Source organism: Durio zibethinus, chromosome 20, assembly GCF_047325235.1.
Source record: "Durio zibethinus cultivar Kanyao isolate XHJ-2024 chromosome 20, ASM4732523v1, whole genome shotgun sequence".
Taxonomy (NCBI): Eukaryota; Viridiplantae; Streptophyta; class Magnoliopsida; order Malvales; family Malvaceae; genus Durio; species Durio zibethinus.
In genome coordinates this window covers 8,970,790-8,985,424 of record NC_143181.1, presented here as the reverse complement: position 1 = coordinate 8,985,424, position 14,635 = coordinate 8,970,790, and the positions used below count along the sequence as shown (strand labels likewise).

Sequence of the window (14,635 nt, the reverse complement as noted above, 5' to 3'; positions counted from 1 at the left end):
TCCTCAGAAAAGACCTTTAGAGTTTCAAAAATCTTTGATCAGGCGAAAGCCATGTTTAAAAAAATGTTCAAATTTTTAAAGTTTCATTGCCTCTGATTATGAGGAGCATTCAAAGATTTCGAGATTTGTAAGACCTCCGGGCATAATCTCTAAGACCTTCGAGTACAACTTTAAAGACCTAGGGCATAATTTTGATTCGTGGTGTTATCTCGATCGATTTTTTATTTTTTGAATTACGGTGTTATCTCAGTCGATTTTGTAAGATCTTCGGACATGATTTCTAAGACCTCCAGACATAATTTTGATTCACGGTGTTATCTCGATCGATTCCTTATCATTCAACTCGCGATGTTATCCCAGTCGATTCTGTAAGACCTCCGAACATGATTCTGTAAGACCTCCGGGCATGATTCTGTAAGACCTTTAGGCATAATCTCTTAGACAATCGAGCACAACTTTCAAGATCTTTGGGTATAATTTTGATTCACGGTGTTATTCCGATCGATTCTTTATCTTTTGATTTATGGTGTTATCTCAGTCGATTCTGTAAGACCTCCGAACATGATTTCTAAGACCTTCGGGGATAATTTTGATTCGTGGTGTTATCCCGATTGATTCCTTATCTTTCGACTCGCGGTGTTGTCCCAATCGATTCTGTAAGACCTTCGGGCATGATTTTTAAAACCTCTAGGCATAATTTTGATTCGTGGTGTTATCCCGATCGATTCTTTATCTTTTGACTTGTGATATTATCCCAATCGATTCTGTAAGACCTTCGGACATGATTTCTAAAACCTTCAGGTATAATTTTGATTCACGATGTTATCCCGATCGATTCCTTATCTTTTGACTCGCGATGTTATCCCAGTCGATTCTGTAAGACCTTCGAGCATGATTTCTAAGACCTCCGAGCATAATTTTGATTCGCGGTGTTATCCTGATCGATTCCTTATCTTTCAACTTGCAGTGTTATCCCAGTCGATTCTATAAGACCTTCGAATATGATTTTTAAGACCTCCGGGTATAATTTTGATTCGCGGTATTATCCCGATTGATTCTTGATCTTTTGACTTGCGATGTTATCCCAATCGAATCTGTAAGACCTCCGGGCATGATTTCTAAGACCTCCGGGCATAAATTTGATTCGCGGTATTATCCTGATCGATTCTTGATTTCTTGACTTACGGTGTTGTCCTGTCGATTCTGTAAAACTTCCAAGCATGATCTCTAAGACCTCCGGGCATAAATTCGATTCACGGTGTTATTTCGATCGATTCACTATTTTTCGACTTGCGATGTCATCCCAATCGTTTTGTGTTTTAAAAAAAGAAAATCACAATTTGCTTCCAGACAAAATCGTTGTCTTTGTCTTTGTCTTTGTCCTATTCCTGATTCTTAGCAATGTGCAAAGAGGGACAACAGTAGACACCGATTTTATCTGGGTCTACTATTAAAATTAATAATAATAATAATAATAATAATAATAAATATATTTTTAAAAAATAATTATTAATTATTAAAAGAAAAGAAAAGAAAGAGAAAATAGGAAAAAAAAATAGAAAGTAGGGTGGCTGGTGTACGGAACTGCTACCGCCCCCACCAGCCCCCTGTCCAGCCACCAGACCAGATAGCCACCCTACCACGCCTATGACCACCATCTATCCCCCTATTTGAAGCTCTTTAAAACCCACAGCCTCTTCCCCTTCAACCTCTCTCTCGGACATCCCCTCTCGAAAACATTTGGACAGATCTTCAAAACCTCTAGACATACTGCCCACAACACCCTCTCGGACACCCAGACACACCAAAAAAAAACCTTTCAACCAACACCAACCACGAAAACAGAAATAAAAAAAAAATGACAAACAATCCTCCCCGTAAGGAGAAACCTCAGCGTCGAGTTCCCTGTAAAAACAAAGAAAATAGATCAGTTTTAGTCTAAAAAATAAAAAGGCAGAAAACTTCAAGCTCCAATTTACGATGATCGGGTGTTTCTGGCGAAAAGAAAGCCAGATCTGGAAAGAGAGCATTGAAGAGAGTTGCCAGAATAATTTTTACATTTTTTGACGATTGAAAACCACCGGCAGCGACCGCCGACGGTGACCTAGGAGGCTGCCGGTGCAGTGGTCCGACAACCGGACAGCGAGAGCCCTAGAGCTCTCTTTCCCCTTTTTTTTCTGAAATAGGAGAAAAATGACCAAAAAAAATTTTTTGGTTTTACATAAAAGGTTACAGTCCAAAACGACATCGTTTCGGCCAAGGAAGATCTGCGCATTGACTCGGATCTGACCCGAGATCCACGCAACCCGACTCGTTGACTCGTTCTTCCAACAGCTGCTGATCGGTCCAATTGAACTGGTCTGAACCGGATTGAATCGTAGACTTTCACTTGAACGTAGATTAAACCGTCAAATCGGTTCAGACTAGCTTTGACCAGTCTAGTTCAGGTAAAATTTTTTTTTTCTTTTTTAAATTTTATTTTCTAAATTTTTTATATATTATTATTTTTGTTATTTTTAGTATATTTTTATATTTATGCATGATAAGTTCTTAAATTTGTTATAATAAATGTTTAATTATTTTAATAATAATAAAATTGAAAACAAGTAATAATTAAAAATATATATTAAAAATGCTCAAAAAAATAATTATTTTTTATTATTTTCCTTGACTAGATGTTGGAGGAAATAAAAATATTTTTTTAAAAATAATTTCACCTAGATGTTGGAGAATTATTATTAATAAATTTTCATAAAAAGAGATATATGAGAAATTATTAATTAAATTTCAAAAATCACTAAAATCGAACTTGCTCCGAAAATCTACCTAGATGTTGGAAATTTTTTGAGATATTTACATTTTTTTAAAACCGAAACCTCAAATTTTAAAACCAAAATCATAGGTTTCTAAAACTCTTAAAATCTAAAATCCTAAAATCTGAAACCTCTAAAAATCTAAAATCCCTTAAATTCAAACCCCTAAAATCCGAAACCCTTAAAATCCAAACCCTAAAATCCAAAATCTCTAAAATCCAAACTCTTAAATTAAAACCCAAACCACAAAACTCAAACCCTAAAATCTCCAAGCTCTAAAATCAAAACCCTAAACCTTTAATATTCTAAAATTCAAGCCTTAAAACCCTCTAAACCTTAAAACTAAACCTTCAAAACCTCTACTCAAGCACTTACTCAAAACTTCCTAAAAATCCTAAGGACATGTGTGAAAATTCCATTTGAAGCAATTTGTTCTCGAATGCCGCCTAGATGATGGGATATTTAGGAAATTTTACTTCGTTAAGTCTTTTCACATGATTTCTTAATTCTTATTAATAATAAGATTAATAAATAAAAAGTATCACAGTAAATTAGGATCTTAAATATAAACAGTTGCACCTAAGCTCTGCCTAGATATTGAAGAGTCGTGATGGTCTCATTATACTTAAGAATCTAACTTTTAAATTGCATTTCATTTTATATGACATTCATTAGCATACATACATTAGCATGTTATTATCAGTAATTATTTGCACTATTCTGTCTTTAATTTTTATTTACTACTTGGTGATAAAATATTTTATAATAAAAAAGAATAATACTTTTTTTTAAAAAAATTATGATATTACAAAATAAAATAAAAATAACATTCCGAAAGAAATAATTCTTGGTACTCAGCCTAGATGTTGGAGAGTTACCAACAATTTTCTATAAAGAGTGTTATTTCATTTTAAGGATTGTTGTGTTAAATCTTAAATGAAAAGAGTTATTTAAATTCTACCTAGATGTTGGAGAATTTTAAGATAATTCTTTAACTTAAAGATTTTCTCAATATTTCTAAATAAAAATTTTAGCAAAAATATTTTTTAAAATGAAGGGAATTAGTATTAAATTTCAAGTCAAAACTATTTTTATCCAACACCGAAAATAGCGCATAATTAAATGGTACCAATTTATGGGCGTTGTGGGGGTGCTAATCATTTCCCACACATAACCAATTCCCGAACCCAACCTGATTTTTCGTGGACCAAAATTTATCTTTTTGATAAACTTTAAACTCGTTTTTATAGTTTTATTAAAAAGATAAACTTTTGGGTGGCCAATCACACCCTAACAAAGATTGGTAGCGACTCCCTTTTATTTTTCTCGATTTTAAAACGTCTTATGTCTGGCGGTCCCAAAACTGTTACGACAACCTCACAGTCCTCTTCACACCCTTCAATAAGAAATTGATACAACTATGACTTCATACATTTATGACCAATTGAATACTTGGCTCTACTTTAATAGCAAAGCCTCTTTTTTCTCATTTCCTCCATTGTAGCTAGAGTAAGCCTTTTAGTAATGGTCTTAAAGCTATTAGTGCTACTATTAAGGAACTTGGGTTGATTGGTTTGCTAGCTGGAATTTTTAGTATTGTTGAAGTTCAATAAGTTGGAGTTAGGTGAAACCTTTGGTGTTGGCAATAAGAGAAGTAAGGTACTATTTTTAGTAGAAACAATACTAGTAGAATGGTAAGAGGATGAAAAGATGATTTAAAGAATGAAATGGTTCATTTCAAGTTGGGTTGGATGATAGTCTTAATATTTTTAGCTAAATGTGAAGCTTGGTTTAAAGTTGTGGATCTAAACAACCTAATAGATTAGGATATATCTGGTTTTAAATTACTAATGAACAATACTCAAGACATAGTTACTAATGAAAAACACTCAAGACATAGGAATCAGATAGCTGCATCTAAGAAAGCCAATAAAATCTTCATAAATTTGTTTAACATAAGTGGTTTGTTTAAGTTCTATGAATTCGGCCATAGGATCCTAATACATTTCATATACAAATTCATCTTTCATGTCTTTGATATACCCTGCCTAGTTCTAATTTTCAAACCCCTTTTGAGACCTAGTATAGTATTGGGGTCACCATAGAGTTTTTCCCTCCAAGTTCAACATTACTTGCCTTACCTTACTACTAATAGGTACTTTCTCAACTTCAAAATACTATTCTAACTTCATAAACCAACCTTTAAAGTCCTCATCATTAAACTTAGGATAATCCCTTTAAAGATTCTAGATGAATAAAAAATGATGTACCTATTTTGGGTTGTTGTTAAGGGATTGTTAAAAAACACCTCAACCACAAGGGACTTGTCCACTTCATGATTGAGGTTGTTTCTTTTCCTAGCCTTTTCTATAGTGCGCTCACCGAAGCTTGGTCACCCTCAAATGCACTTGATATTGAGTTCTTTTCCCTAGTAGTCATCATCTCTAAAAACTATTTAAGCTTAAACCTCATTTCTGTAAACTATATATCCATCTTGAAATCAAACTGATCAATCTTGGAATCTGTTGCTACATCTCCATTTGAAGCTTAGCTACATCTTGCTAAGTTTGTTGAATCTGCTTTTGAAGTAGAATAGAAATTCCATCAGCCATTGGTGATAAGTCATGGCTCTAATACCAAATGATGCAAACTGACTTTAAATATAGAGCAAGATAGTTATCTTAAAAAAAAAAAATTTAAAGGAAGAAGAACACAAAATGTTTAGGAGAAAGAAAAAGATAATTCTATTCCAATGATTCATACTATACATCCCTCCTCTTTTTAGTACTGTAAGCTAGCAACCTTCAATTGAATATGAGAATCTCGGATGCCAATGCTACATTCTCTCTCTCCCTTCATAACATTAATATAAACACTCATAAGGAAATTGGGTTCTATTAAACACATATATTACAGAAACTAAAAGAAGTCCAATAAAATAGGTCCAACAACAATAGTAAATAAAACCAACTGTAGTCCAATCTTTTAAGCCCACAATGTTGAGATTAAATCGTTTGATGTTCCGGCAATTTAAGGATTGGGCCATCTTGAGCTTTAAACATTTCGTATTCACTTTTGGTTTAAAGCATTTCAAGTTTAAATAATTTAGTTTCAAATCATTTTGAATTTAGGTTGGTTTGTTTCATGTTCATACAATTTTAAGTTTGGACCGTATGGAGTTTCAATCATTTCAGATTGAGTCTATTTTGGGTTTGATCAATCTCCGGTTAATTACAATTAGGTCTTCTTTGTAAGGGTTTCTAATAGGATATGTTGATGAGTTCGGTATTATTGCAGGTTGGGGAAAACTATGGGTTCATATCTCTTTAAGATTCAGTTGCTTCGAGTTTTTCAACTACGAATGTTCAGAATGGTGGCGGCCAACTGTGAATCCGACGTCCATAGATGAGGGTACTGTCAACATTCGTAGAATTAATACTGCTACTGGTGAGGCAGAAAGGGCGTTTTACTACTAAAAAAAAAAAAAGGTGGCTAACTTTTTCTGTTTCACCAACAACTGCTGCAAAATAGCTATGTATCAAAAATCCCCACCCCGGTACCACCTAAATTAAGCAGGTCTATAGCAATATAACAATCCACAATCATTACTAAAACAGTAATAATCCTTAAAGAACACATTGTTCAACGGGGGACAGGCCGACAGGGAAAGAGAGGAAACTGCTAACATCCGCAATACCAACATTGCAGGTCGTCTGGCTTCTTATTCAACTAAAACAAGCAGTTTAGAGAAGTTCACATTTCATACTAGAAAGCACAGCACAACAGGCACAGTCTCACAATTCATGTCCAAGTAGGTGTGACAGCCCATAGAAACAGTGGTAATTCTAACATTCATAAATAATTAAAAGCTCAGCTCACAATTTCAACAGGCTCAAAACCCTTCTCAACGGATGCGTTGACAGCATCCACAACCAATTGTGTCTTCCTACTGATTGTCGGCCACTTATTATCTGGCTGAGCACCATTTTTTTTAATATTTCCAACCAAGCCAGCAAACTCTCTCACCATGCAGGCTTCCTGAGGTAGGTCTACGTTGACATTGTGTTCACTTGGAATCGGCACCCATCCTGTTCCAAGCTCATTATATCGAGCTTTTGAGGATGTAGTATAAGAGGCCTCATGCTCTTGGTAAGGAATGATAAAATCTGTGAGATGCAAAGTTCCAAATGTTCCTATAGCAGTGATATTCATTGTCAGATTTGATAAGAAAGAGCAATTGAAGGTTGCAGTTTTGCCATCTTCCCAGTGTAGTGAAGCCCCACAATCAAGTATTAACCCTTCTTCATTGACAACAGGACCTCGCAAGGCTGTAACGGTCTTGGGCAGCTCATAGTCAGCTGCCCACAGGATTGACCTGATGCCATACCATCCAGCATCACCAAGAGCACCAAGAGTGTCAAGATCTGGCTTCACACGAATGTTATTCTGGAAAAACTCCGGAGGGGCAAAATATGTGAAGCAGCTATGTACCTGAGGAAGCCAAAGGTTTTTAATCAATATTGTCATTCTCAGTTAAAATTACACAGCTTAAGAAAAATACTTGTATTGTTATTTTAAATCAAATACTTATTAAAATTTAATTTGAGAAAAATTTGTAATCAATCCAATTTATCCTTCTTGAACTATTTATCTATATTTGAGCTAACAAATAAAAACTTAAAAAAATCCTCAGCAACTATATTTTAGGTGTTGTGTCTTTGGGCCATTATTTTAAGGTCCGTTTCATATCAAAAAATTTTTTTGCTACTCATTTGCTTTATCCTTTATAAAACCCTTTCTTCGAACCCCAACTAAGCTTATGTCCGGTGGCCATAAAAACTCGATCTGTGTTCGTATCATTGTTGATAATGAACTTTTTTTTTTTTACTAAGCCAAAATAAAATTTTATTAAAAGTAACAAAATGACTACAAATATCCGAATACAATAAAGCACATATAGAATAGAGGCCCCAAAGAAAATATATTAACACCATATGAGAAATCCAAGAGTAGTGTAATTATCAACAATTCCAACAGTCACAGATAGGTCAACAGTAAAAATATAGATTTAGAAAGCCGTAAATACAAAAGAATCCAACTAAGCACCCGTCAAAAAGATTCTGAGCTAATTCCTTCATCAAGTCAACATCCAATATGAACATTCATATTTATAGACCATTAGTTGTATTTGTTTTCTTTCCCTTCATCTGCAACCCACAAGATTTAAGATTTTCCATTCTAAACAAATATTCATGTCCTAGCTAATTATCTTTTTTTGTTTTTTCATCCAACTAAGAAGCAAAATTACTAAGACTTTCAAATTCTTATCTAAGGCGAGACCAAAGCACTCTGTTTAGTCTCCTTGATATTTGGCATGAGATTCTCCCCACTCAATTTTCTTTATGACGTCTTTGTCACAGCAAACATACTCTACCTACTTCCCTAAAACACTTGGTGTGGTCTGACCCACCCTACCTACCCTCGCTGAAATGCTCGGTGCCCGCATACCCTACTAGGGCACTTGATGTGGCCACTTGCCACATGATCATTATCCTATTCTTGTAAATTTGGCTTATTGGAATGTACACATTTATATGTTCAAAGACTTCTCCTTTCTTATTCGAAGTGAGATTAAAACACGGTATCCTCTTCTTTTGAAGCGTTTGATCTGACACAAAACCTCTCCTAGCATCTTACATTACTCTATGGGGTTTAATGCTCGTCTAATAAGCCTCGGTCTTGGTTCTAAATTGACAACTTAACAACCAACAAAAGCTTTTGCCAAACCAATAAATGAATCATGGTCCAACAAGGTAGCACGAATGCCTCATGTTTTAACAATAAACAAGCCATAAGCATCGGCTGAAGAGGTTCAGAAAAGCACTAGGTTCTGGATTAACAGGAATACACGATAACTCCATCACCCAAACACAGACAGTCTTAATACATTGCAGTCAAATTAGGTGAAGGACACTAAATATAATACCTGAGTAAAGCAAGTTGCTCATTTCTAAAAACATTAAGTACCGCATACAAAGACGCAAACATTTATCAATTTTAAGAAGTTGACAACATTCCATTGCCTAATTTATTACAAATATCAGGCAATTACTAAAAGGCATCATAACTCTAGCTCAAAATAATATTTATAAAAACAAATAAAAATAAAATAAAAATCAATAATATGCTAATCTTTTTAAAAACATAATGTTTTATACCTTATTGAATTGACCCACTTAACTTTTGAAATTGAATAATATATATAATATGGTCTATAACTCTTTATTAAAAGAATTTCAAAGGTATTAGAGACTGACAGTTGTCCAAACGGATAAGGAAGAAATTTGTAAAATTTTTAAGATGGCATTTAGTTCTTGGAATCTTAGATCCCCTTTGAGAATATGATTTCAGAGGAAATTACTTTATTAGATAGATTCTGAAAATGAATGATTCTTGCATTTGGTAAGAAATATAATATTATTTAATAAAGTTTGGTTATATATTATCTTCAATGTCATGTGAATAACACATGATATATAGTTATATTTAAATTATTTATTTATTTAACATGTAAATAGTTTATTTAACATGATAATTTATATTTTTTAAAAAATTATTAAAAATTTAAAAACACTAAAATTATCTATATATAAAATAATCCTTTTGTAAATAAATATTTGAATCTATATTCTATTCAATTGCATGGAATCTAATTACTATCATAACATTACATGCCTCAATGCAAAGCCAACATACGATTCTATCTTCGTGATAAGATCGATGTGGAAGTTGGAAGGAATATGGTAAACCTCCTCTGAGGGTTTCCGAAGACAAAGCTCCCAAAATAAATTTTATGTATAGTATATTTTAAATTGTATTGTACATATAATATATTTAAAATGTAAATTATTTATTTAATATATAATTTATTTATTTAACATGTAAATTATGAAAATATATTATAATTATTTTCATAATATATTTTATAATAGACAACATTTGTTGTCTTAAAACGTAGTCCATGTTTGTGATCCTAAAATTATTTAAGAAGCTTTTTGAAAAATAATTTTTTTCATAATATATTTTAACAATGATTACGTTTTTAATCATAGAAAATAATCTTTTGTTGAAACTGAAAAATTCTCAAAAATAAGTTTTTATAATGTATTTTCAACAAAAACTACATTTTTAATAAAAAACTTGTTTTCGTTGAAATTATAGAATTCTAAAAAATAAATTTCTTTTATAATATAATTTTAACAAAAACCATGTTCTTAATCATAAAAACATTGTAAATAATAAAATTCTAAAAAATAAATTTTTTTTCATTATATATTTTCAACAAAAATCATACTCCAAAAAATATTTTTTTATAATATATTTCAATAAAAGTCACATTTTTAATCTTAAAAACATTATTTTTGTTGAAACTATAGAATACTCGTAATGTAGTTTCAACAAAATTCACGTTTTTAATATGTAAAATATTATCTTTATTGAAATTATAAAATTATTCTTTTTGTTGAAATTATAGAATGTTGAAAAAAAATTAAAATTTTGTACTTTCAACATAAATTTCATTTTTATCTTAAAAACATAATATTTATTAAAATTATGAAATTTAAAAATTAAATTTTTAATTAATTGAAAAAAATTTTAATTATATAAAATTCAATTAATATCTATTTTTGAAAAGAGTTTTATATTTTTTATAAAAATAAAAATATGGAGATAAAGAAAAGAGAAGAAATAAAAATTAAAAGAATTATGCAAATAAATTTTTTATTTGTATCAAATGTTTTATAGATTTGCGATAACAATCTTTAAAAACAAGCTTTAAACTTATTATGTATAGGAATTGTCTTTTTCCATTTAAAATTTTGATCTTATGATCTTATGTATTTATTATAATTTGTATTGAATATATGCATTATTTTAGTTTTAAAAAGTGATATATTAAATTAAGTTTGTGATTGTGGAATATTTAATTTTAATTATTAATTAAATAAAAACGAGTTTTAATCATTAAAAAGTGTTATTGTATTAATATAAAATAAGTTATTGCATATATATAAATAATATTTTAATTACTCAATTTATATTTATTAAAATTAAAATAAATATTCATAAATAAAAAATATATATCTAAACGAAACTCGAGACACATTCTATTTAGTATAAAAATATTGTTTTTTCCTATTTTTGACATCATTAAAATTTATTTAAATTTGTTATGAAATCATAAAAAAATAAATTTTCATTTTCATTTTTACATTTATTTAATTTGGGAATTCTAATACTAATTTTCTTTCACTACAAGTCTAAGTTTAATTTGTGAGTTAAAAAAATTATTCGACATGCATTTCTATTGTTTTTTTTAATTAATCTCATTTTATCTTTATATTAATTTTAGTTTGTTACTGTTTTTTGTTGAAATTCTCTCTTTTTTTTCCTTTCATTTTATTGTCATCACACTTTGCAATTATATTTATTCTTTAATTATCTCGATAATACATATTATATATGAGTTTAATCTAATTTGTAATTGATTGATTTATTTTAATTAATATCATATGTAATTAGTTATATGACAACACAAATGTAATTTCATTGTAAAAGAAAATTTTATTGTATCATCTATTTATTTGAATTTTTTTAAAGATTATGATTGGCATTAGAGAAAAATAAAAAATTAGCACAACTAATGAGATTATTGAGATAAATTTTCATTATAAATCAATTATAAAAAATATTTATTTAATTTAAAAATTATATTATATTGTGAAATATTTTTTATATTTAATTTCTTTGTATTAAGCAACAAAATATTATAAAAATTCCATAATAAAAGAAAAAAAAATTGAACCGAAACCCGGTAAAATATTTACCGTTTTAAGCTGACCAAACCGCTCCTTATCGTCTAAAAACTCCTTCATTTTCTGCGTCCTGGGATGATGCACCCACATGGTCCCATCCATAATCTGAACCCTATTTTCATCACATGCCTTTAGAATCTGATCAAACTCAGCCACGTTCAATGCCACGGGCTTCTCCAATAGCAGATGCTTCTTTTTCTGAGCAGTCAATACGGCCCATTTCAGGTGGAGACTAGTGGGTAGGGGCAAATAAACCGCGTCGACGTCGGGGTCGTCTAAAAGGGATTCGTAGGAGCCGTAGACCTTGGCTTCAGGTGGGAACCCATTGGCCTTCGCGAAATTGGCCGCTTTGTCGAGGGAGCGGCTGGCGATGGCGGAGAGAGTAGCGTTAGGAGCTAGTAGGATAGCTCGTGAGACTCTGCGGGCTATCTCAGCGCAGCCGATGATGCCAAATCTGATTGGAGTATCAGCCATCTTTTAGTGTGGTGGCAGTGCTTTGGTGATGCTTCTCTTATGAAATTAGAAGATAAAGAGAGAATAATAGTGAGAAAGAAAAGAGTAAAGAGAGAGAATAAAATATGCTTTTCAAACAACCAATTGCATAAGAGGATGAACGGCACTCTTATTTTTACAATTTTATAATGTCTATACTAGCAATACCGAGAATCTCAGACTATTCCTTACACTTCAGACGCACACCGAAAGTTAGGCTAAATAAATTTATCATCTGTCCACTTAAATTGGCCTAAGTCCGAGAACATTGGCTTTACAATATTTTAAATGCCATTGTTGTTCAGCCTGCATCGATACTCCCCAACAAAAAGATTCTTGTCCTGGAAGATTAAAGGTAGTATACTTCTTTATAAATTCATATAAAACCTCCATTGTTGCATCCTCAGAGGAGGAGTTTGTTCATTGTTCTAAAACCTCAAAGACTGCTTTGTCATCCTTGTTAACCATCCTCCTGTCAATAAGGTTTTATGGTTCTTTAACAATTGTTCCATCCTCTCGCACAACAGCCGCTAACGTTTATTTTAGATTCATTTGGATAGAATAGTGAAATTGATTTTAGGGATACAAAAAAATAGTAGTAAAAATAAAAATAATTACTATAATAATAAAATTAAATAAGTAGTGCGAATACATGTTTAAATGTAAACGTAATGACGACGATGAGATTAATTATAATGAGAATATAAATGATCATTAAAATTAATAGATTAAAATTTGTATCTAATAATAAAATTTTAAATTATTTAATATTTACAAATTTTATTTAAATTATTAGTTATATTAAGTTAATAAAAATATTTTATAATTTTTAAATTAAAGATCAAAATGAAAACAAAAATAACATTGGTTCAATTGGTATTAAAATATGGTTTAAAGAGCAAAATAAAAAAAAAAAAACAAAAACAAAAAACCAAAACCCACGTCGCACCTATTTGATCAAAAATAGCCAATCAATTATTTGCCCTCATAGCATGTGTTGGCCACCTATTTGGGTGTCTTATGAAAGGTGAACACAGAAAAGGATGATAACCATCCCTTACCAAGAGTCTAGTTCATCCAAACGAAACCTTAGACAATTGATTCTAGAAAGTACCGATAAATGTTCCCATTTAGTGATGTTTATCCTAGAAAACACCATTAAATTTATAAAAATTTCATTCCTGAATTTCATATCAAAGCATTTAAGAAACATCACTAGATATTAAAAAAAATCTTAATTTTAACAGTGTTTTCCCAAAAATGTCGCTTGACAATAAAAAAAATACCACTAAAAGTCTAATTTCTCATAAGATATGTAGCTAAATTTCCAACATTCATTTTTAATCGAGACATATGAGTTGTAGATATACAATAGATCTAATGGGTAATTGTAACTTGTAGGCCATTTTTCCCTCTTGTTTTAATATTTTAAAAGATCTAAAAAATTTAAAAGCTAGTTTGACAAGATTCTTGCTCATAACTTATTGCTATCAATATGGCTGGAGTTTGACATAAGCCAAATCTCCCACTCGAAACTCCTTATCACTTCTTATCTTGTTATCCATGTTTTCATCCTCTTTTAAGGCTTGTGTAAATAAAACTTCAACTTTTGTATAGCACATTCTCTAACTTGTAGGCTTATGTCTATCATTCCTACCAAAAAGTCTCTTACTAGTGCCAAGCAAGGCAAATGCGAGAGAGGTGGTTGTCCATACACCACCTTATATGGGCTAATGTTGATAGCAAAATGATAATTAGTGTCGTACCATCATTCTGTTAATGGTAACCATTTGCACCATTCCCTTGGTGTTTCACTCACTTTGTATCTCAAATAGGTTTCTAAACATCAATTAACCATTTTTATTTGCCTATTCAATTAAGGATGGTGGGTAATAGGGATGTTTAGAAAAATTCCATACTTTTTGAAAAGCTCATGCCAAAACCTATCCATAAAAATCTTATCAATTTAACAAACAATAAAGTTAGGCATTCAATGTAGCTTGAATATTAGATCCATAAATACTTGTGCCATTATCAAAGCTATGAGAGTATGACAAATTGTGACAAAGTAGCATACTTACTCAATTTGTCGACAAAATAAGCATACTTGTGCCACTATCAAAGCTGTGAAATGATGAGAAATTGTTATAAAGAAGCATACTTGCTTTCTTGGGGCTACTTCTCACTCTCTTACTTCAAGGAGACTAACTAGAAACCCAAGTTGTCTAAACCACCGAAAATCACTACCTATTCTTCCTTAATTAGCCACTATTCGACTTCAATCTAGCCTTCTTTTTTTTGTTTCTTCTCATTTTTTACTGGCCAAAAATCTTACAAGAAAAACTTTAAAGCCTCTAACCATTTTTATTACCACTGATCCTAGTATTATTCACTGTCTGACCACCACATGCTTTTCTTTCCTTTCTTTCTTTCACAAATTTGAAATTGCCTAAA

General features: G+C 31.2%; 1 protein-coding gene across 1 annotated transcript; it reads right to left on the bottom strand.

The window, feature by feature from the left end:
- Positions 1-6,483: 6,483 nt before the first annotated feature.
- On the bottom strand, positions 6,484-12,359 carry LOC111315030 (putative oxidoreductase At4g09670). Its single transcript, XM_022916652.2, has 2 exons — positions 11,702-12,359; positions 6,484-7,304 (listed from the first exon to the last, which is right to left on the bottom strand). Exons 1-2 carry the CDS (start codon positions 12,161-12,163, stop codon positions 6,684-6,686), a joined length of 1,083 nt encoding a protein of 360 aa, XP_022772387.2. The 5' UTR covers positions 12,164-12,359; the 3' UTR covers positions 6,484-6,683.
- Positions 12,360-14,635: the final 2,276 nt, after the last annotated feature.